Source organism: Bemisia tabaci, chromosome 4 (genome assembly GCF_918797505.1).
Source record: "Bemisia tabaci chromosome 4, PGI_BMITA_v3".
Lineage (NCBI taxonomy): Eukaryota > Metazoa > Arthropoda > Insecta > Hemiptera > Aleyrodidae > Bemisia > Bemisia tabaci.
Genome location: NC_092796.1, coordinates 17,605,517 through 17,628,214, shown reverse-complemented (window position 1 = coordinate 17,628,214; position 22,698 = coordinate 17,605,517). Strand labels below are relative to the sequence as shown.

Here is a 22,698-nt window from a genome sequence, read left to right as displayed (position 1 = left end):
ATAATATTGCGATCAAAAACCGATGACGCATCCAAGTCAATGAAAATTATTCATTGAGAGTTTGTAAAATTCACTCAATGACGTCACTATATAAAAGGCATCTTTTTACAAAGAGAGTTCTAAACAAAACACCCGTGCCTGCGAAATGAATAGGTATCTATGCCAGAAAAAAAGTTGCAAATTTGTGAGCATTGCCTCTGGTGGTGATAATGAGGATTTTTATTTCAGTGCAGAGTTAATGGCACAAGTTATTTCACAGATGCTGTATGACCTAATGTGCTAGTTACACGCTCAAATTTCCATCAATTTCCGATCAAATGGTAACTGGTGCGCACCATCTACCATCAAATTTCTGCGGCCTGCAAAAATTTGATGGTGGATGATGGAACTGTCAGGCTCATCCTTCATCTGATTTCCACACAAGCGAGCTTATTTCATGCTTCTTTCAATCAACACGCTGTTTCAATTAATTTTACTCATCTACCTAGATAACTCTCGACCGCCATCTTGGTCATCATTTTGATCGGAATTGGCCGGAAATTTGAGCGTGTAACCAGGCCATAAAGGATTCCAACAGTCTCGACTTTTGGCAAACTAAGACTGAAGGAATAAAAAAATTGATTCAAGGAGTGTGTAGTAAAACAAGACTTGAAGCGTTTAGGCGTAGGCCCCGCCCGCCAATTCCATGGAGGGTAGTTTTTAGGGACCTTGATACAAAACATTCATGAGGATTAATGGAGGGACTTTCCCTTTCTTCGAGGGATTATTCCGCGTGGACCCATTGAACAAGTTTATTCTGTCGGGGGCGATGTTTACACTATGTCTCTCTCCCGGTGTAAGGCCTTTACAGGGTCATTGGCAAACGAGCGGATTCCCCGGGAATATTAATTCGTCGCCTACCTGACATAAGGGCGTAACTACACTATGCAATGAATCTTGTCCTCCATACAATTCAATGTTTTTCCGGGCTCATCTTAATGTGTAGTTACGCCCTTATGTCAGCCAAGCGACGAATTGTGTAGGCGTTTTAACATCAGCCTGATGGACAATTTCAGAAGTGACATCACTGTAGACCGTAGAGATTCACTTTTGAAACTGGTGTCGATAAATTGAGTCGAGTCGACAGTAACTTTAACTCTTTACACGCTACGATAGACATTTTAATGTTATACTTTCTTTCGCAGTTTAGTTTTTTTATACACAACATCGTTTCCTATTATATGAAAGGAGTTTTATGAAGCTAGTGTAGATGATACTGCGCTTAAATAAGCATGTTGAGCTGATCTACAAAACTGTGTACTTTTGGGTTTTTTTCATATTTTAAATTGGGTAAAATTAATAATTTTCAAAATCCTATAAATAATTTGTTTTAAAAAATTTAAATAGGAGAGTGAACTCACGTATACAAGCCTTTTATCGGGCGCCCCCTCAACACTCATTAAACGAACTTATAAAATACAGTATTTGTTTCATTGCTGAAACCACGGTGGAAGAAATGGTAGAAGGTCCCGATGGACGGACAGGCCGGATCTATTTTCCTCTCTTTAGTATCAGAGAGCCTACAGTTATAACACGATTCTACGATACGTGCTACTGACCAGGGCCGGACTAAGAGGGTGGCCACATGGGCCACGGCCCATGGCGGCGAATATAGGGGGCGACGAATTTTGCAATTTTTTTAAATGCAGGTATGAAAAAAATCGGATTCAGAAAAAAAAATTACCAACGAGAAAAGGCGACAAAATCTCTTTTTCGTGAGAGTATAGTAATTGCTAATTTTGTCGTCTTTCGGTGATGCAAGAGACTGCACCTTTAATTAGTCAAGTTAAGAGAGAAACAAATCACACGATTTGGCCTGCAGAGAGGCATGATGACCACGAGGACTTTAGATGTAAAGGAGAAGCCCTCGGCGCGGCGGTCGGCATGTAACACATATTAGCGCCTACAAGACTGCACGAATACTTCACGCATTGCGTCGAACACAGTGCGGTCAACGCGGCGCGGCGGTGGACATTAAAATTATCAAACCACATTTTTGTTTGTTCTTTCATAATTTTTTCGTTCATTTCTTATAAATGGAAGGCCTTGTCCACACAGATGTAGGTTTACGGACTTAATTTTCGCGCCAAGTTCCGTAAAATTTTGCTGGTAATGTTGATGAGTCTTTCGCAAAAAATGTATCCAACACGAGTAAACGTGTCTTATGCACCCCTCCCCCTCCGGCACGTTCACTTGATGGTTTTTATTGATGTTTCAAAACGAAGAAGAAGGGGGCGGCAAAATATAGGCGGCCCATGGGCGGCATGTAGGTAAATCCGGCCCTGCTACTGATCCCCTGGTCGCCTTTTTAAAGCAAAAATCGCCATAACTACGTATCTCATTGCCATTATTCGCATTGAGCACTGTCAAAAAGAAAGTAAACATAGAGATTGTCTTCGTGTGTCAGGAGGCACTTATTGCGGTTTTTGATTATAAAAACTACCCATGTTGTATTTTTTAAAAAAAAATAGAACTGTGGATGTGTCATTTCTCAAAAAATTCTTTGATTTTCCTCCTCAAGGCGAGACAGTTTTTTTCCAAAAATTGAAAGCAGCGCGGCAAGCTCGTTCTGATTCGGGGGAGGGGGAGGGGTATACGGTAAAAAGGAAAGGAAAAATTTCAAATTCCGTAATCGATGTATGTGATACCCTAATTTCACTATCGATCAGTGATTGCCCAAAGGAGCTAAAGGCGCACTAACCCTCCATACCCTCTTCCCTAATAACGCCGTCATCACTAACGACTGAAATCCCAAAATGAGAGATGAGTGCGATTCAAGAATAAATCATGACCATAAAAAACCGTCTGAGGGAAATAAGAATTACTGACCTCAGATAAAGGTCGTCAGTCACAAGGCGGGGCCATAAAACTCAGACGGAAAAGTTCCAAACTTTAATTTGTAAAGTTTTCTTAGCTAGTGCCAAGAACGGAAAGTTATACACGTTACACGTCACGTTCAGTTTTGATCATCCAGCAAAACTTGATGAGATTCAAGCCAATGGCAATTGCTAAGCATCGAAAGCGTTTCATTTAATCGAGCGAAATTAAAAGAAAAGCATGACTTCGATCTTCTAAAGTGAGCCACAGAAAATTGCCCTACATTTTGAGGGTGAGTGGTAAATTGCTGTATTGGAGTGTCTGAATATTGGGTCATAAATTTTCTGGTGGGGGATACTCATTTCCTTTAAAGGACGACGTTTCGCTCCGTCTAGACTCGTTCATGCCGTAATTTCGTTAAGTTATGGCGCCAAGAATCCCAAAACGCCCTTGGTATCGAACAGATTGATAACAGCTGAGATTATCAGGGCTCAATTTGTCTGTTGCGATAGGTTTTTCTTCACCTGTTAACCTTCCTAATTAAAACTAAGGTCTTAATCCTCTGCAGATCTAGACATATCATATAAGTCCCTCCTACCTGTTCCATTCTGATCCTTTATTCAATGTCTCATCGCTTTCTTATCCCAAAGTGTGTGATGAGTTAGGCAAAAAGCGCATTTAAAGTAGAAAGAAAGAAAAATGACACTAATACTGCATGATCGGGTGGAATAAATAGCCAGAAATTTCAAGGGCTGCCTCTTCAGGGGCAATTTTAAGTTTGAAGACAAGAAACGGAGAGTTCGAGAACAATTCTTATTAGCTGGCGCTGTCGCCCGTTAAATGAACGAATCACTTCGAAAGCTTTTGATAACATTGATACTGAAAATTATTATAGCTTGAAAATTTGACTTGATATTCTTTGAAAGCGTGTGAATTTTACGATTAAGCGCGTTGTTATTAATAATTGAGAATAGATTTCTTCAAATCCCGCATCGATTTTTTCACTTTTTGAACAATTCAGTATCCCACCTCTATGAGCTTTTCTGCCCTATTCCGTACATATATTACGCGCCCTCCATTCTCCCAATCCTCATGCAAAATATAGATTTATGACATTCTTCAGTGACAATTCTTGAAAGTTGGCAACACTATTTTTCTTCCATTAAATGTAGCTAAAACATTCGATTCTTGGTGAGGAAGGCTGCCTAACTTAAAATCGATATTTTTAATAGATTTAAATCGAGGAAAAACAGTGTTGTCGACTTGCAAAATTGCCTCTGGCGACATTTAAGGAGACGAAACAAGGTCGATAGCTCATCTTAATTTTCCGAGGACAAAACATGGAACTTTCTAAAGCTCCGAGTTCTCTTAAGTATCGAACTCGAAAGAATGAGTATCGAAGTAAAGAATGAGTCTCCACGAGCTTGAACTTGTTTGAGTAAAGATTCGGTCGCCGGAAGGCGAATCATTCAGACGTCTCACGTCTCACCAAATAATACTTTCCGTTCGAAACTTAGAACTCTTTCAGCCTGGAAATGCTTGATTACCCGGCCTCCTTTCTCGATACTTTGAATTTTCCTTCACAAATCATCGCTTTTCTGACGCAAAAGGGCGCATCTCAATTTCCACATCAGCTCCAGCACGTATAGGATTATATGGAAAACAAGACTCACGTGAAAATTCAGGTACGCCTTAATGTCAAAGGAGCGCTGAAATTCCCTTTCAAACGAAGCAAGAACGAATCGATAGTGAGACTCAACTATTGAAACTCGGATCTCTATTGCGGCAGTTCAAAATACTCTCTGACGTAATTTTATTCGAAGAAAATGAAGTAGTTATTGTTTTGTTTTTTTTTTCTAATACGTATGGGAAATGTTATTAGATATTCAAAGAAATAAATGCAACATTTTACGTCTAAAGACAATTGGTTTTCAGGCGGTACAGATAAATTCGAACGCCAATAGAAAAAGGTCCCTCGTTACCGGAAAACTCAACATTGAAATACTGCTGTCGTTGGTTAGTTGCGTATTTTCTGAAAATCCTGGCGAAAATTCCCGGTGTGTTAGAGAACCCGGCAGTGAGAAAGCCCAACAATGTCATACTAAACAGCAGGGCCGGATTTAGAGGGTGGCCACATTGGCCGCGGCCCATGGTGGCAAATTTAGGGGGCGACAAATGTTGTAACTTTTTCAAATGTGGGTATCAAGAAAAAAATCTGATTCAGAAGTAAAATTACAAACGAGAAAAGACGAAAAAATCTCTCATTTTCTGAGCGTTCAAGTATAAGTAGTGATTTCTAATTTGTTTGTCTTTCGGTGATACAAGAGCCAGCGCCTTTCATTAGTCTAGTTGAGAGAGAAACCAAACACGTAATTTGGCCTGGAATGGCGCTGCGCAGAGAGCAATGATAACGCGGACTTGAGACGGAAAGAGGCCCTCGGCGCGCCGGTCAGCATGAAACACATATTAACGCCTACAAGACTCCATGAATACTTCACGCATTGCGTTCAACGTAGTGCGGTCAGTACCGGTTGGCGAGAAACTCATAGCGCCTACAAGACTGTACGGATACTTCACGAATTGCGCCAAACACAGTGCGGTTGGCGCGGTGGCGGAAATTAACATCACACATTCATGTTCATTCTTTCATACTTTTTTCGTTCTTCCTTGTAAATGAAAGGCCTCGTCCACGCAGAGATAGGTTTACGGAACTTAATTTCCGCACAAAGTTCCGTGAACTTTTGCTAGTGTTAACAAGGCTTTCACAAAAAATAAGCCCAACACGAGTAAACTTGTCTTATGCACTCCTCCTCCTCCGACCCGTTCACTTGATGGTTTATATCGATGTTTCAAAATGAATGAGAAGGGGCGGCAAAATACAGGCGGCCCATAGGCGGCAAGTAGAGGTGAATCCGGCCCTGATAAACAGGAACAATGACTATTCGAGGTCTGCGGGGCAGAACATGGAGTTCTGAGAAAAAAAAAATTGTGCTTGTTTAGGAACTTTTTAGGCAGAGGCATTTTAGATTATAAATTGCCATTTTTGAGGCTCTAATTTCATCGTTTCCCGTACGAAGGAACGTAACTTCATTCCAAGGTTGCAAAATTGACTCAAACAATTTTATTTTCTATACGAATCTGCTTGTGCAATTTTTGTCAAAAATTTGTATTAAAATATTATATTAGAAGAAAAATCAGTGAAATTTGCAATCAGAAATTTTCAAGATTCTCGTAGTATAAATGCAATTTCCGAGGGGAAATTTGACAACATTGGAATGTACGTTCTTTCGGGTGGAAGACAACGTATTGCTCACCTAAAATCGTACCTGCATTCTCAATACTGCTACAAAAATTAACTCACTGGCTTGCAACTCATTCTTCGGGTTACGGATGAGAGTTTTTCGTCGTTATAATACCCGATCTTTCAACCTGACCACATAGAAACCCCTCTCTATCATTTTTTCAAAGATAGTCATGAATATAGCTGCGAGTTTGGAACAACGTAAAGCGAGGTACGTGTTTTTCTAGTTTCACCATCGAAATGCGTTGGTTTAATGAAAGAATTTCCGCGGGTGTGAGCATGGAAGTATGATTTGCAACAAATGGCTCGTGTGAATTCGCAATTCATTTGCCTCCGTCTGCTTTCACGCCGGGACATTCATTCAAACTTGGATCATGCAAGCGCGGCACCGCACCGAACCGCTTAGAATATTTCGCAAGGATTATGGTTGAGTTAATCCTCCTTTTATGATTCAATTGCGCATTCGTGTGTTAGCGGGTGCGGAGGAATTCATCCCTTCAGATCTGATAGTTTTTTTTCCTCGGTCTTTTTTAGTTTTTTCCCGCTGTTTCCTCGTTCCACAGGTTTTTACTGAAGAAATACTCGTTTTTCATCAGAAATTAATATAAGAAAAGAGTTAAAAAAAAAGGAAACAAGGCCCAAATAGCACAAGGTTCGGATGTGTTAGGGTGGTTTTAATCCTTTTTAATACCCAATAAGCAAAAAAATAAAAAGACAATGCGTACTTAAAATGAAAAACGCGGATCCCCTATCCTTGATAACTGATGAGAGGTTGCCTTGTGTATGTACCCATTTTCTTGTGGTTTTCTTTCGTGTAATTATTCATGTTACGTTGTATATTGCGTTCCCATTTTTTTGCTATATATACCTAACCTGTAGGTGTGACAATTTATAGGAGACCATTAAGTGTGGAAGAGAATTTTGTAGGAGAGTGATTTCTATTTGGAAGCAAAATTTTTGATATGAAGATTTGATACTATAATTTTGGATGCAAAAATGTTATGCAAGTTGGCAGTGTTGATCGCCAACCTTCCAGTAATGGGAACAAAAAAATTGCTGTGTTGCCAAATAAAACACAAGTCAGGGCCAAAAAAACTAAGATAGATAGACCGATGAAAATGAGACAATGACATCAGTAATAGTTCAAAGTTGATTCTCTAAAGCACCGATTATTTTAAGTCTCTATGAACGCTAATTTTAGCAACAAGATCAATATTGACTCAATTTTTTTCCTCTTGTTCCGGTCTTTTACAAATTTGGCTTCAAAAATTTTTGGAAACTGACCTCATTCTTGGATCTGTCTAAAATGCAATTTCCTTTTGCCATTTTTGCAATGGCTCCTAATTTTAAAAAAAAATTAAGAATGATAGGAGTTTCGCAACGTAGAAAATCAAAAAACGTGCTCAAGCTTCACCATCGATACGCAGGAGAGGAACACAATTCGGTTTCGTATTTCTGGGTAGAATTTTCGGGCGAACTAACTACGTTTCCTCTCCCTTTCGCACGCCCGCTCCCTTTTCACGGAAGTGAAAAGAAATGTTCCTCGCTATCGTTTTCCAATTCTTGCATCCTTGTGTCTCCGAGTATCTCCACACGAAGATTGGTTTCACATAATCCAATTTTCAATTTGTCGGGTTTATTTATTCACGTGTTTATCGTCCTCTTCCGCAGTTCTCTGAATCGAATAGTGTAGGTGAATGAAAAGTGTTAGGAGAGAATCCGAATAGTCTCGTCTCCTGTCTTCAAAATTCGAATTGGCCAATTTTCGATACCCGTGGGGCCGTGGGGCCGCTCATAAAATACGTGACGGCAAATTTTAGATTTTTCGACCCCTTTTACCTCTTCGTAACGCTTTGTGACGTAGGTCCCAATCTTTAAACTCATAAAAACAAAATAGCATAACGTTCTCCTTGACCTCCCCCCTCCCTCTAGAGTCTCACGTATTTTATGAAAGGCCCCCATGAGAGTTCACGGTTTTTTGTGTCTGTTTTTCACTTTTTCCCCTTTCACTTAAAAAACCTCTGAGAGTTTTTTCCTCAGTTGGAATTTTAAATTGTTCATACGTTTCCCTGTATACCAAAATTACTGTGGTCGTTACCAAAAAATTACTGAAAATATCGCGGGAAATTGCAGATAATTCGAAATTAAGAAACACGGCATGAAAAATTTAGGTGGTCCTTCTAAGTTCTAAGAAAACACAATGAAAACACATAATTCAACATTGCAAATGAACAAAAACAGTTGAAAGAGATAAATTTTGCCCTTGTGCCCTATACTGTTTTCAGAAATGTACCGATCGTGAGTCTAATTTTTCCGATTTTTTTCGGTTCTATTATCAAAGCACGCCGGATACCTTTTCAATCAACTGTGAATTATAGGAATTGCGGGTGATTAGTGCAAGCTAATCGTTTTGCTACCAAAAGTGCGCACCTATATTTTATGGGTATTCTTCTGCCTTTAAAATTAGACCAATTCTCTGGAATGGTCTCAAAAATAAGGTCAGGATTCAGCTGCGTGCTCCATGCAGTCGCTGGGAACTCTTTTCATTGTTCTAAAATTTCTCTCGAGAGAAAGCAGGTTGCACTTATTATCATTACTCGTTCAAAAGTCGATAGAAAGTCGAAAGAAAAGCAAAATGAGCGAAGTGCGATAAGTGTTTTGCTTCTCGTCCATCTTAATTCTGCGGAGGGAGGAAAATGAACAAAGTTTGTTAATATCTTGAGAAAAGCCAGTTGAGAACCAACGCATATCGCACTAAGAACATTATTCATGGTCTCAGTTTCGCCAGACGCTCTCAACTCAATGCACTGCTGATTCAAACTAAGCAGTATGTTGCCTTTTTTTAGGCTAGAGCTCTCTCCGTTGGCGAAGCACACTAGTAGATCTGCGAGCTCGTAGGAAGTTTCCAAAAAGTTCCAGTTCTAATAAAGAATTCGCTTTGGACGTTGCAAAAGTTCTTCTCTGTTTTCCTTTATGGACCCGGCGACTCATAGTGCCTACAAGACTGCATGAATACTTCACGCATTGCGTCAAAAACAGTGCGATCAGCAGCGGTCGGCGTAAAAGCGCATAGCGCCTACAAGACTGTAGGGGGATACTTCACACATTGCGCCATACAGCGCGGTTGGCGCAATAGCGGAGTAGGTGGCAAGTAGGTAAATCCAGCCCTGATACCGACGGTGTAGCTTTGCAGCCACGTATCTCAATTGGCGACATTTCAGACTTCCTGTCATATACGATGTTTTAAATGGATAACCATTCAAATTCAACTGCACGATTCTTAAAAACTGCCGTGATTTTTCCTTTCTGTGCGAAACAAATTCTGATAAAACTTCAAGGAGTGATGTCGATTTGTTCCCCTTTAAATGCGAGCGGAGACTTTCAAACATCACAAAGGAGGTACGCGATTGCAGACTTACACCGACGATATGCCTGAAGCCATAAGTCTGCGTCTTCCAAAATATATCCCCTCTGAAGTCGGCTCCGGAGCGTATCGTCACAGCTAATAATTTTTCCAAATTCTAGGCATTCTTGCCACTTCACGGCTTTCATGTTTTTGCTTTGTTCCGAATGCATACTCAACTTGAGTGCTTAATGCTGAATAAGTAATTAAATTGAGCTTATTATGCGCCACTCCAGAATGTTCTTAATCCCTTCAAAGCCCCAATCGACATCGCAACGGGCTAATCCCTCCACACAGTGTTCTCCGCTCCGCCCGCCCCCGCCTTAACATCCCTTCCGCCGAGTTCACAATACTACGGTTGTAAATGCAGTCATAAGAGTTGAATCCTCCGTATTTACGTTTCTTAGATTTCGCCCGCGCTAATAAGGGCGCTTTTACGTGGTAGAGCCGGAGGGAGAGTGCCACCTTCGGTAAAATTTTTAATCCCTCGAATCCAGAAAACATCGGATTCGGCGAAAATCTTGCAACATGTTCAAAATTTATTTGGGTCGAGGTATCGCACGTGTAGAAAATTGCGGTCCAGTTCTAGCTGGATTCCACAGAATTGAAACGCTTTGCCGCGCTTGCAAATGGGGACACCCCCATTCTGCGAAACCATGGCGTACGTTTCTGGTCCTGAAGGATATATTTTTAACAGCTCGTCTTGAGCTTATTGTTTTCTTCTGGGAAAGTTAAGTTTGATATAATATGACTAGCGACTGGCTCCTACGAAGAAAAAACTACCCCTAAGTGTCAGTGACACGGTTTTTCATTTATTTTAGTAGCTTCGTTGAATCGAGATTTGGAATCTAGGATTCGAGGGTGGCTCATTATCAAACCCAAGTCACAAGATCTTATCCAATCCCTTGTCACGTTCAATGTGGATTTGTAACCACGAAGCTTAAAATCTGGGTTGGAATTATTTTCATGAATGGCAACTTGGCTTGATTAAATCGGAGGAAAAATTCTCGACGAGTTGGCTGACATCTCATGACAAAAACAGTGAACAACTTTTGATCGCCTAGTTATTTTCGTCTTTAAAAAATCTTGAACATAAATTGAATCGCTTTTTGTTAGACCGGCGTAAGTAAAAATAGTCGTGAGCCATGGCTCTCGTTAATCACGCAAGACGCTAGGGCTCATGAGTTCTTAGACTTACACCCGTCTGACTTCTGTCAGACTCTGACAGAAACCGATTCAATTTGAGCCTGCCACCCATGATTTAAGATGTGGGTCTTGAGGGAAGATTTGGTAATCTCGAAAGCACTGTGCAACTCCACCAGAAGATTTCCCATATTGTTGGCAGAGAAGGAGGGAGAAGGGAGATAGAACGGGAGAGATGGAACAATAGAGGGAAGTAGATACATAATTGGAGAAAAACTTATTGATATTCCAGGATCCCTTGGTCATAATGTGAACTTAATAGTGAAAGGATAACTGAAGACTTTCGATTAAAAAATAACGGTCTGTTTAGTGGAATCGGAATGGACATGGCGAGGGGAAGAGAGTCTAGATGAGGTGGCTCATAGAACGGAAATTGGTCGGAACCGCGCGATCGATGAAAACGATAGAGAAGTGACAAGCAGCTCAAATCATTAACGGCTCAAAGCGAGATACGATAGATTACACTTGTCGCGCTGATGAAGCTATGGATATTAGGTACGAAATGGTGAACTTGGGTGACAATGATCTCTCTCCCTCACTCCCAGTCTGCCCCCCTCCGCCCCGCCCCTAACGAGAGAATTAGTATGCAGTTAGAGTGTCCTCATTTTCGACAAGAGTCATTAGAAACAATTTATCGAAAAAGGAAGGGACCTTTGACTACTAAGGTCCGATCAAGAAGCTCATTTCGAGTCGCACTCGCAGTTGGCGAGCCGAACGACGCATTTTGAGCTCCTAGAGCTTTCACTGATCGCTCGCCATTTACATTGGAAATGCTCACGGCGATAAATGGATGGCTCGTCGTTCCGACAAAGAGTAGCTCTTATGCTATTTGTTTCCGCGGAATTTTTACACATTTCCTTCGATTCCAGGAAATTTTCCTTGTCTAGAATGTTTTATCCTTTCATATCCTTATTCTTACGAAGGAGCAACGTCTTGATGTTATGCTTCATGGAAGCCAGTGTACCTCTTTTTTCTGCAATCTGATATTCTTTTTCTTTCTTTCAAAACTCTAAAAAGAATCTTAGTTTGAAACTTTTGCTTTAACACTTGTGGTTAGTACTTACTACTTTACTTGCTATTTTGTTATTCTGCTACATTACCCTCTATCTCTTAAAGTTTCAAGTAACTACATATATATTCGACGCTAGAAATTGTCTGATTGTACCTGAAGAAAGGAGGATGTCAATTTTTTTGGCGCGTATACGTAGTATACCGCCTTTGCGATCGTTTCGAACCCTGCTCGATACAATAACCGAGTCCCTTAGTTCCTTACCGAAAAGTGACTACCGCGAACTTCTGAGATTTTCCAAAGCGTGTAAAAAGTTTATTTATCCGTCAATAATTATGATTTAAAGTTGCTTCTCATTCTGGGGCTCTCTAGTTTATGTGCAGTGAATACCAAGAGTCTACGTTACTTGGTTTTCTTAAAAAAAGCCTAAGAGTACGACGCGCTGATTCAAAATATGCATATATAAGCAGAATCAAGCGAACTGATTCGAGGATGGCTGAGCAGGTCGGCACTCTCGGAATGAGAATTTAACTCCTCCGTTTTGTTCAAAACGTTGCTTTGACAGATCTGTAACCTCGGTTATACTTTTCAAAAGTTGGTACCCGTGCTCTGATAGTGCTGTTCATCTGACAACAATGTCAGTGTCAGCTGATAATAATATTTTTTTCATATGAGGTTAATAAAAAGTTTTCAGTCAGTCTTTGACATCCTGAATAATTGTCTTGGTATTTATTTACTAATTTTACAGAATTATATTTTATTTCTTATTAAAACTAAGAAATACAGTGCAATCTGTGTAAGTGCAATCTGTGATGAGCCTCGAGACTCATTAGACCATTAGCTAAACGTGGCTCATACAGGAATCCACTTACCCCTCTCTTCCCCACGCTCCTGATCACTGCGTCGGCGTCTCGACGAACAATAGCTAATGACGGTCGCCAAGCTAGACCGGGATCCTCAGCCCCTCGCCCAATTACTTACGCTTCATTAACCATTTCACCGTCACGCTAGGATTCGCCCAATTTTCAAAAAAATTGTTTCGCGAGTTTTTAGCAATTTTTTCCTTACTTTCCGTTGAAACACGAATTAAAAGAGGTCTCATTCATAAAAATCGGCCAAATAGAAGAGAAGTTACAGTATTCGAAATCCGAAGAAATCAACAAAACTTCTCCAAACAAAAAATAAAATGAAGGGGGAAAAAAAGAAATGTATAAATTACAATTTAATATGATTGACCTCAGAATGTGACAAGCAATTCAATTATAAAAAGGAGAAAAAATTGAGTGAAATTACAAAAAATTAGCCTCTTGCAAGGGGCTTCCTTGTATGAGTTTTGACCTGAAGACAAGTAAATCCCGTTACATTATTAAAACGAAATTGACTCCATAGTTTAATGCCTTAGTTTCTTGAATACGATTATTTTAAAAAAAAATAATCGAAAATTTATACCAGCAATTTTACCCATGGGGTGATTTCCTGAGAGCTGATAATATCACGAATTTCTCATAGAGCCCTTCAAAAATGGCTTGCTTTTTGGGCAGCCGATTCGGCCATCAAACCGGGGTTTAAATGGAAGCTGATAATAACACAAAGCTCTGAGAAAAATTTTGAGATGAGTATAGGAACGGTTTGTAAATTACGAGGAGAGGCGGGCATTCTGTTCAGCATATCGATACATAAGTATTTTCACACGTAGAATTTAATTTTCACGTCAGGGAGTCGACATATTTTGATTTTTGCATGAAAAGACGTTTAAAATAAAAAAATCAAGACATATTTAATACAATTGCATTTATATCGAGTAAATCTCTTTTCAATAATATAACGGGATTTACAATACCGGTGATTTGGGTATTTTAGCCCCAAAATACCTTTAAATCGACTTTATCTTCTAGGAGTTCGACAGAATTTTTCCTTTCTTCGCTTAAATTTTTCCGTAGCACTTTTCTTCAAGAATCTGATAAAATTTTGCTTGAGGCAGATCAAAAAACTTAAATTTGTTCGAATAGCTTTCTAGATTCACAATACACGGTCTCGTCAAGGTGCGTCGTTGACCTTGCACTGTTGGATCGTGAATTCTCTTGTTGTGCTGCTTGCCTTTTTTGAAATCTCTGTAAATGAAAACTAAAGGGGTTGATATGTGCGAGTTAATGACGCGCCTTATCAACACATTGTGTTGGAGTTCACTGCTTGTTTTTTTTTTTTTTTTTTTTTTTTTTTTTTTTTTTTTTTTTGCAAAAATAAAAACAAATTAACAAATTAACATCCAAACTATTAAAAAACTGATTGGAAACTCTGAAATATGTCTTTAAAGCTCTGGCTGTTAATTTTACGTAACGGGGATTGTTGTATTAACAGCCGAAGCATTCTTATCAACGCACAGCGCTGTGTCGGGTGGGTTTTCAACATTTTGAATGTTAATTTATCATCCAATTTTCTGTGTAATGCAACTGCATGCCCTTCACAGGTACAACAATAAGGGAAACTAGTCTTTTCCGTCGAAAATCCAAAATGTAAATTTTCTGACTCAACGTCACAAAATTGCTCTCCTGACAAAGTGCATTCGTGTAATGTTTTCTTTTTCCGTGGACGGTTGCGAATGTTACATAGATTATGTTTTCTAATGAATTTTATCGTTCTGTGTTTCAGAAATGTCTAACAACGTTAGATTTAACTTCACTCGGTGTCGGCAGTTGTGTTGGCACAGGAATGTATTTAGTTTCTGGAATGGTCGCAAGAAATTACGCCGGTCCAGGTGTAATAGTTTCGTTTTTTATAGCAGCTTTGGCTTCCATATTTTCAGGTAAAGACACATTTTATATTTAATTTACAAAAAAATGTTCCCCTTGTTTCCCACATGAAAGGAAAAAATTAAAAATGTTTTATCGTCGGTGAAACTCCCAAACCATGTTTCTCGTTTGCGGCGTCTGAAAATCTCCGCTCCTGTTTTATTCTTTTAAATGGAAACAAATCAACATCATTTTTTGAAGTTTTTTCAGAATGTGCATCGCATTGAGGAAAAAAATCACAGAAGTTTTTCAAGAACATGAAGCAGATCTTCACTTTAAAAATGAAGTATGACAGGAGAGTCTGCAACGTTGCAAACGAAGATATGTGGTTTGGGGGTTTCAACATCGATTTGCAGAGGAATAGCTACCTCCAAAGGGTTAATAGTAACCCACTTGAAGTGTCAAAGGATGATCATACCTCCTAATTTTTCATACACGTAAGATGTAATAATAAAACTATAAGAATATAGGGTAGAGTTGCAATTCACGATCAAAATTTGAAGATGAAATAATACACGAACACAGTAAATTAAGTATATCACTTAAGGCATTTAGAGATGGGGTGGGGGTGTGGGCTTACCTTTTCTGGTATTAAGAGACGGGGAGATGGGGGCAAAGCCCAGTCCTTCGTAAGGTTTTCATTTTTTTTAAAAAAAAGAACGTGTTTCAATAAACAGAGCAATGTTTTGGTGATACCCGACTTCCTCCATTATTTTCGGGAAAATGGGGGAGGATGAGGTGTCAGGCCAATTTTATGTAATTCCAAAGGAAGGAAGAGAGGTGAGCTTACAGCTGCCCTTAATTGGGGGGGAGAGGGGGTTTAAAAGTCGTTCAAAATCCCTTACGTAATACTCAAACGGTTCCTAACACTAATTAAAACATTTTCAGGGGTGATTATGATTGATAGGATTTGTCACGTGTTATGAGGTACTTCATTTCGTCGGAATTTTGCGTTTTTTGATGGTGCCGTTATTTTTATTTCCTATCGAACCACCTTAAATGAACAGTTTCGGTGATGAATTCGGTGAAAGGGGTGGATTATACGTGAAACTCGGACACCTTCATCATTTAATTAAATTTGTGTCAGGAAGGGAGAGCTCGCGGAGGATCGGGGCTCAATCACATTTCCATGTTAATCCAATTACCTTGGTGATAACATGTAAATTTGTTTTTGTAATATCGAGTTAAACAATTCGATTAAGTTGGAATTGCATTAAACGGTTTCATTGAATTCTCCTGTTTATTAATGTCTATTCTATGATGCCTATTCTTTAAAATAAGGTGATCCTTGTTTCCGGATAACTTATAAGAATGATGAGAGTAAAGCTTATGCCATACTATCAAAGCTAGCCATCAAAATATCGAGGTCAGGTGTTGTGATTGGCTTATTCGATGACTTGGACCAATCATAGCACTTAACCTTGACATTTTGATGGAGTATTTTGATAGTGTGACACAGGCTTAAGTATACCTAAAGATCAAGGTGGACAGGCGTTAGAGCGTGGAAGCATCAGTTTCATTCTTCGTTATTTTCAGGAATATTTAGGCCCTTTTGTAAGAAATTTTTGACCATGAAGATCTACCACCTCTTTTACAACAAAAAATTGTTCAGTTATTTCACTAAGTCTATTCTGCCGTGCTAAGGAAAATCGCCGCATGAACATCCAAAGGTGCCAAATTTCCTCCAAGAATCTTTTGATTTTGGAAGGAAGTCAGGTATATTCTTCTTTAAAATTTTCGGACACTTCAGATCAAATTACGAACAAAATGCGCTGAAAAATCGGAAGAAAGATATTCACAAATTTTCCTAAGGATTCGTGATTTGCCAAAAGAAATTAGGCAACGTCTGAAGGCTCATACGCTGTTCCTCTTAACCGCAGGAGTATCAGAGTATGAGTGCTGGGAAGACGATTATCACAGTTGTGTTACTCACTCCTTGATGTCTGATTTCCAAAGGCTTCAGACCCGCCTTAAGGGTGGGGAGACTGGGTCCATGGTACCGGGGCCCGGGCCTTGGAGGGGCCCTTGCCGCCCATGACACCATTTCAAATTCACATGTAATCCTTGTCTACTAAGGAAAAGTAAAAATTTCGTCAAAGGTGAATCAATTTTCTAAAACAAGCTGGGGCACTGTAGAATTCTTTTGACTGCTTCGCAGGTTTTCATCTATATGTTTTTAAGAATTTTAGTAGAAAATGATATTTTTGCAACAGCGTGCTCTTAAGTTTAAAATACAAATTATTTTTCTGGTGGTAAGGGGACCGGGGGGGGGGGTTAGTGTCAGTCACGGGGCCCTGATCTTAATATCGGTACTAGGGCCCGAAGTGGGATGTGGCAGGCCTGGCTAGAGTACCTATGCAGAAAGAGTAAGGGCACCACGCCTCTTGATTGGGTTCGTTCACATTGATCCTCACGAGCCCTACAATGAACCCAAAACTGATAAACCAATCAGAGAGCGGCACAGATATGGTAATAGTCTCCTGTTATAGGTCCTCTAATGGCGGTCGCCGCGAAGAATGGACGTCGAAGGAGGGAAAAACCTGAGAGGCTCCCTCGATCAAAATAAACAGTCAAATTTGTTTCCGCTGACGTGTGACAACCACATCCTGTCCCCTTCGCCGGGAGCGAGGCTCAGATTTCTCCCTTTTCTTCGCGTGCCCGGGCGACGCGTGACGTCGAGTGCCGTCTTAAAAATCGTCGCTCCTCTGACATAAGGGCGTATCTCGATCTATACGTGAGCCCTGTGCTCCGTATAACTCCACGTTTATCGGATCCCACGTGGAAACGGAGATACGGCCCTACGTCGGAGAGGCGACGGAATACGGCACGCTCCGTCTTGTGTGAAACGAAGTTTCGGTGATCTTGTTTTTCCGACGCGGTTTCAAGAGGCTCCCTGCCGTGCCAAGGAAGAACGCCGTATAAGCCTTTAGATGTTGCCATAATTACTTAAATAAAAAACGAATTTATTGAGCAAATTGTCAAAATTGTTCTTCAACGTTTTCAGACAAGTTTGTCAGTAATTTAATCTATGATGTGTTAAAATTTCAAGAAAAAATGAGCATAACTTTCCTCAGAAATATAAGTTTTATCCGGGGAAATTTGGCAACTCTCGAATATTCATACGGCGTTTTTCTCTAGCACGCCAGCTCGGCCCCGTCATCTTCGTGAGCTTTCTTCGAACAAAAAAAAAAAAAAAAAAAAAAAAAAAAAAAAAAAAAAAAAAAAAAAAAAAAAAAAAAAAAATACAAGCAGATCGACTCAGATTTCTCCCCTCCCTAACACAATACATCAGCCTCTCCCGCTTTCTGGTATTTCAAGAATTGAGTCACGACACAATATTTAGTCAATATTTTCACAATATAACCTACCTTCTCAGGTGTAGTATTTCCTTAAAAGGTATGGTATGCATATGCAAGGAATATGATTGAAATCGGTATTTAAATACAAATATTTTAATACGCAATGTTATTTTAATCTTAAATGGACTTTAAAGTATGGCTAAAGTCGATAATTAACAAGGGTATCTGTAATTTTGACGTTTCGTAATCTACGACTCGAGATCGGTGATCTTTACATGGTCCCAGGTCTAGGTCCCACCATGAGGGAGAACGCAATATTGTATTTTTCCTTTGGAAAATACAGTAATATTTTTCTTTCTGATAATACACTAAAAATTAACCAAATCCAGTCACGAAAATTTGCCTCAGTTGGTGCAAAATCACTTCTAGCTGACACAAAAATCAGCCAGGAACTTAATTGAAACCACCATCCTTTTTTTCGGCGACGTTTCGGCGAATAAGAACCCTGACCGGGCTACACTGAAGTGAAAACTCCGGCCGTGGAAGCTGTACTTACAGGCTACGTAGACATACCGCCCGCGTTCCGAGCTTAGAAGCCGATAATCCCTAGCGTAATATCCGGAGCAATCGAAGCTACGGCTCCAGCCCCCGGAACTTTCAATCTATGAGCCCGGAACGGACGGTATATCCATATAACCCGAAACTTTTTTTCAGTGTACGAGATTAGACATTCCATCCGCGTTCCGTGCTCAGAGGCCGACAAATCCTGACTTCGCACCCGGAGCAATCATTACGGCTGTAGCAACCGGAACTTTCGGTCTCTAAGCCCGGAACGGACAGTATATCCATATAGCCCGTAACTTTTTTTTCAAAGTACGAGATTAGACTTACCGTTCGCGTTCCGTGCTCAGAGGCCGACAAATCCTGGCTTCGCACCCGGAGCAATCATTACGGCTCCAGCAACCGGAACTTTCGGTCTCTGAGCCCGGAACGGACGGTATATCCATATAGCCCGTAACTTTTTTTACAGTGTACGAGATTAAAGGGATGTCTCGCAAAGTTTACAGGCGGAATTAACTCATTCTGCTCGGAGGGGTTTCTTAGAGTCGCGAGCATTCCGAGCCGAAGCGGGACTTCTTCTTTGACGGTGATTAGTCAGTCTGAGAACATTAATGTCGACGGAGCGCCGGGTTGTAATCGCTGTTGGGTGTCGGCGAGATTGCGGGGTCAACGAATTGACCTACATGAGCCGGGCATCCGCGATCCTCGCCGCTTGAACCTCGCATCAACGGGATTAAACGCTCCGGACTCCGCCGGAAAATCCAGGGTCAGCCCCGGGTCACACGGACGGGACGGGGACGCGCAACTTCACGATAAGTTCCTCGTCGCGGGAAATAATTATCCGCGCCCGGGGAGGAAACTAAATCGTCATCGATGAACTCGCATTTATACTTTGGAGAGGGAAAAGAAGTGGAAGGAAAACAAATCGGAGGCGATTAAGGGAAGAGAACCCGAAAGTAATAAATTCCTGAGCAATGGAAAGATGTTGTTCCAAAACAGTGTTCGAAACTCACAGGCGCCAACGCGCCAAATGCGCCTAAAAAGTCGGCCATGGCGCCTAAAAAATGAAGGCTCTGCGCCACCGTGGCCTCTAAAAGTTGCCCCCTAAAAATCTGGATTTTCATAAGAAGTCACTAAAAGAAAGAAAAACGAATCTATTTGAATTGAAAAAACTCAGAATTGTCAGCACTACAAGTGAAAGCTTTTTTTATTCTTTACGATTTCATTCTTAGTGCTTTAGTCTTTCCCAAGTTACAGCTACTCACTAGTTCGGTTACGAAAATATCTTGCGTCTAACTTTTCACTAAATGCGCCCTAATATATAGGCAACAAGTCAATTTGGCCCCTAAAAAATCTTCAATGGCGCCTAAAAATCGGGCTTGATGCACCACATGGCTCCTAAAACTCGAAGGTGAGTTTCGAACACTGTTCCAAAAACACGTAACGCTATTGGAGAAGGAGAGAGAAGGGTCTGAGCTTACATTACAAGTGCGTTCTGATGGGAGGGGAGATAAAAAAAATCGGAATTTCAGCGTGACGTATTTTAGAGAAACGGGAGAGAAAAAATTGGATGCGACTAAAGATAGAGAACCCAAAAGTAATAAATTCCTGAACAATGTGAGAAGATAATGTCCTGAAAATACGTAACGCTCTTGAGGAAGGAGGGATGAGGGTCTGCGCTTACGTTACGAGTGCGATCTAAGGGGAGAGGGCATAACAAATCAGAGTTTCAGCGTAACGTATTTTATGAAGAACGCCTCTGAAATCTGATCGGAGAGAAAATTTTGGGGAAATCATTTCTTCTCGTTTGCGGTGTTAAAAAATTTCTGCTCCCATTTTATTTTTTTACGGAGATTAAATCAATTACATTCCTTGAGGTTTTCATAGAGTTTTCTTCGCAAGGAGAAGACTGATTGTTGAAATTTTCAAAAATTGACGTTGAGTGGTTCTCCACGTAAAAAATAAAGAAAGACAGGAGGTCCACAACGTCACAAGCTGAGGAACGTGGTCTAGTGGTTTCACCGTCGATATTCAGTATCTCGCGGTGACGTTTTACGACTGAAACTTCGGATGGATCGAAATAAACACAAAAAGACTCGTAAAGGTTATTCATAACGCTATTTATAGCCTCAAGCTTTCAATATGTCCCAGAAAACAACCTCTACATAGTAGCAGTTATCTATTCGAAAATTTTTGTCTCAAATTAATATTATCCATTCAGTTTGATAGCGCGTCGAACAACAGATCCATCTTCGTAGAGGACCTTTTGATGTGATTTGTTACATTCGTAATATTATATCTAACGTGGACGCCTCTTGTCGAGGAAGTAGAGCGGAGGAAAGGAAGCGCGTCGATGACGGCGCGGAGATACAACTATTCGTACTTGATGGATGTCTGTGTTGCATGTGCAAAATTGAAGGCGCGATGGCGTGAGGCGTGAAGTCGTGAACTAATAACGCTCCACTCTACGCTAAGTGAGGTTTCGCTCACATTCAGCAGAGGAGAAAAGTTATAAACCGAGACCGGATTACGTCTCTCCTATCCTCAGCTGTATTGCTCAATATAAAATATTTGTATAATATTGTATTGCAAATAAGACAAATGAAAACAATTATAATACGGAAATAGAGCAAAGAAAAGGACGCGCGTCGATGATGGCACAGTGGTTCAACTATTCGTACCAATATTAAACTCCAATAAGATGGGAGAGGCGTAACCCGATCTAGTTTTTTAACATTCGGCCCCAATCGGAGCGATACCTCACTAGAGCACTGTAGAGCGGAGCAGTGAGAGATTCCACCTTAAGCTATCGCGCCCAGCATATTAAAATAGCCTTTCCTGAAACTCTAGAGCCTCAGGGTTCTTCTCGGAGGACAACAGGGTTATTGGAACAAACTTTCAATGCTAACTACATACTTTTGGTTACTTTTTTGCAAAAATAGCGTATTAAAAATGCTACAAAAGTATCTTCATCAGTATTGCTTGACTATTTTAGTACTAACGCTTTGCCTCCACTCATTTTCCCGAGTGGGTATCACTTTCAGCACGCAAAAAAATAGTCGGTGCTGATGCTGATGACAGAACCCTCTGTTCACAGGGCTCCTGCACTTTTTTTTTTTATACTTGCAAAACTTTTCTATGGTGAGAACAGAACTTCGGTCGTGAGCACAGCGTGCTCTGTCCTCATAACGGAAACTTCTGTGACTGTAACAAAGAAAGTGTCTATGAACAGAATTATTTTTTTCAGTATATGAATATTAAAGGAAGTGAAAAAGTGAGCAAATCTGGATATACTGCAAGGATCTTCAGCGAAGCTGTGGCTTTAAAACTGAATAACCTTTTCCTGGAGGAGATTGTGAGCTTGTGTTCCTCTACACAGCCGCTCATAGGCATGCCCCGCTAGAGGCTGTCAAGGATACTCTGGAGCAGTTATTTTGGCCTCTGACGAATGGATTGCGATAAAAAAGGTTGCGATAACATTATCGAGCATGTGGGTTGCGCGATTTTCACCCCCGTGCTGCGCGGTAAAGAAAGCGTGGTTACAGCGAACAATCCCGCCCTCCAGTGGCGTGGCGTGCTCAGCGATATATCGATTGTTATGCCATTTAAACCTATGGAAAAGGATCGATAAACAGGGTGTCTGCAGCAAACACCTTAATAATCGATTCTATACCATAGGTTTAAATGGCATAACAATCGATACATCGCAATTCACGCCACGCTACTGCCGCCCTCCCGCTCCCGTTAAACTCGACAGACAAAGCAAAGTTGATTTTTCCTGCGGAGGCGCGAAGCGTTTGACTCTCTCCTACATTTTATTTATTGCCTTTTTATTCATCGCCGAGCCGCACCCACCCTCATCGCTGATTTTTCTCCGCCCCCAGTTTAGCGGACGTCATCGCGCGGAGATAACCCATTTTAAACGCGTCTCTCTTTTTCAGTGGAACATCTGAAAATTCCTCTATTTTCCTCTGAAACGCCTAATTTCCTCAAACGGGAGCTAGAAAGTGACTGAGGTAAGGAATCGTCACCTTCCGGCCATGGTATCACAAGCGCCGTGCGACGTTTAAAAATTTACGCCGCCATTTTAATTTTTACAGAGACATTTTTTGTTGAATCTGTTTGATAATTTCACTGAATTTTATCGGCAGCACGAAGAAAATTCAGTGAAATTTTCAAACAGTTTCGTTGAATAATTTCTCTGCGAAAAAGTAAAATAGCGGCGAGTATTTTTAAAAGTCCCATAGTGATGGTTTCAGGGCATTCCGTCAACGATT

The 22,698-nt window shown here is 40.5% G+C and overlaps 1 protein-coding gene across 1 annotated transcript in view; it reads left to right on the top strand.

The window, feature by feature from the left end:
* LOC109034410 (solute carrier family 7 member 14) overlaps window positions 1–22,698 on the top strand; it is a 168,158-nt gene that overhangs the window by 93,635 nt on the left and 51,825 nt on the right. Inside the window, 1 exon segment of the mRNA XM_072299442.1 lies at window positions 14,422–14,575. Coding sequence (XP_072155543.1) covers window positions 14,422–14,575 — 154 coding nt within the window.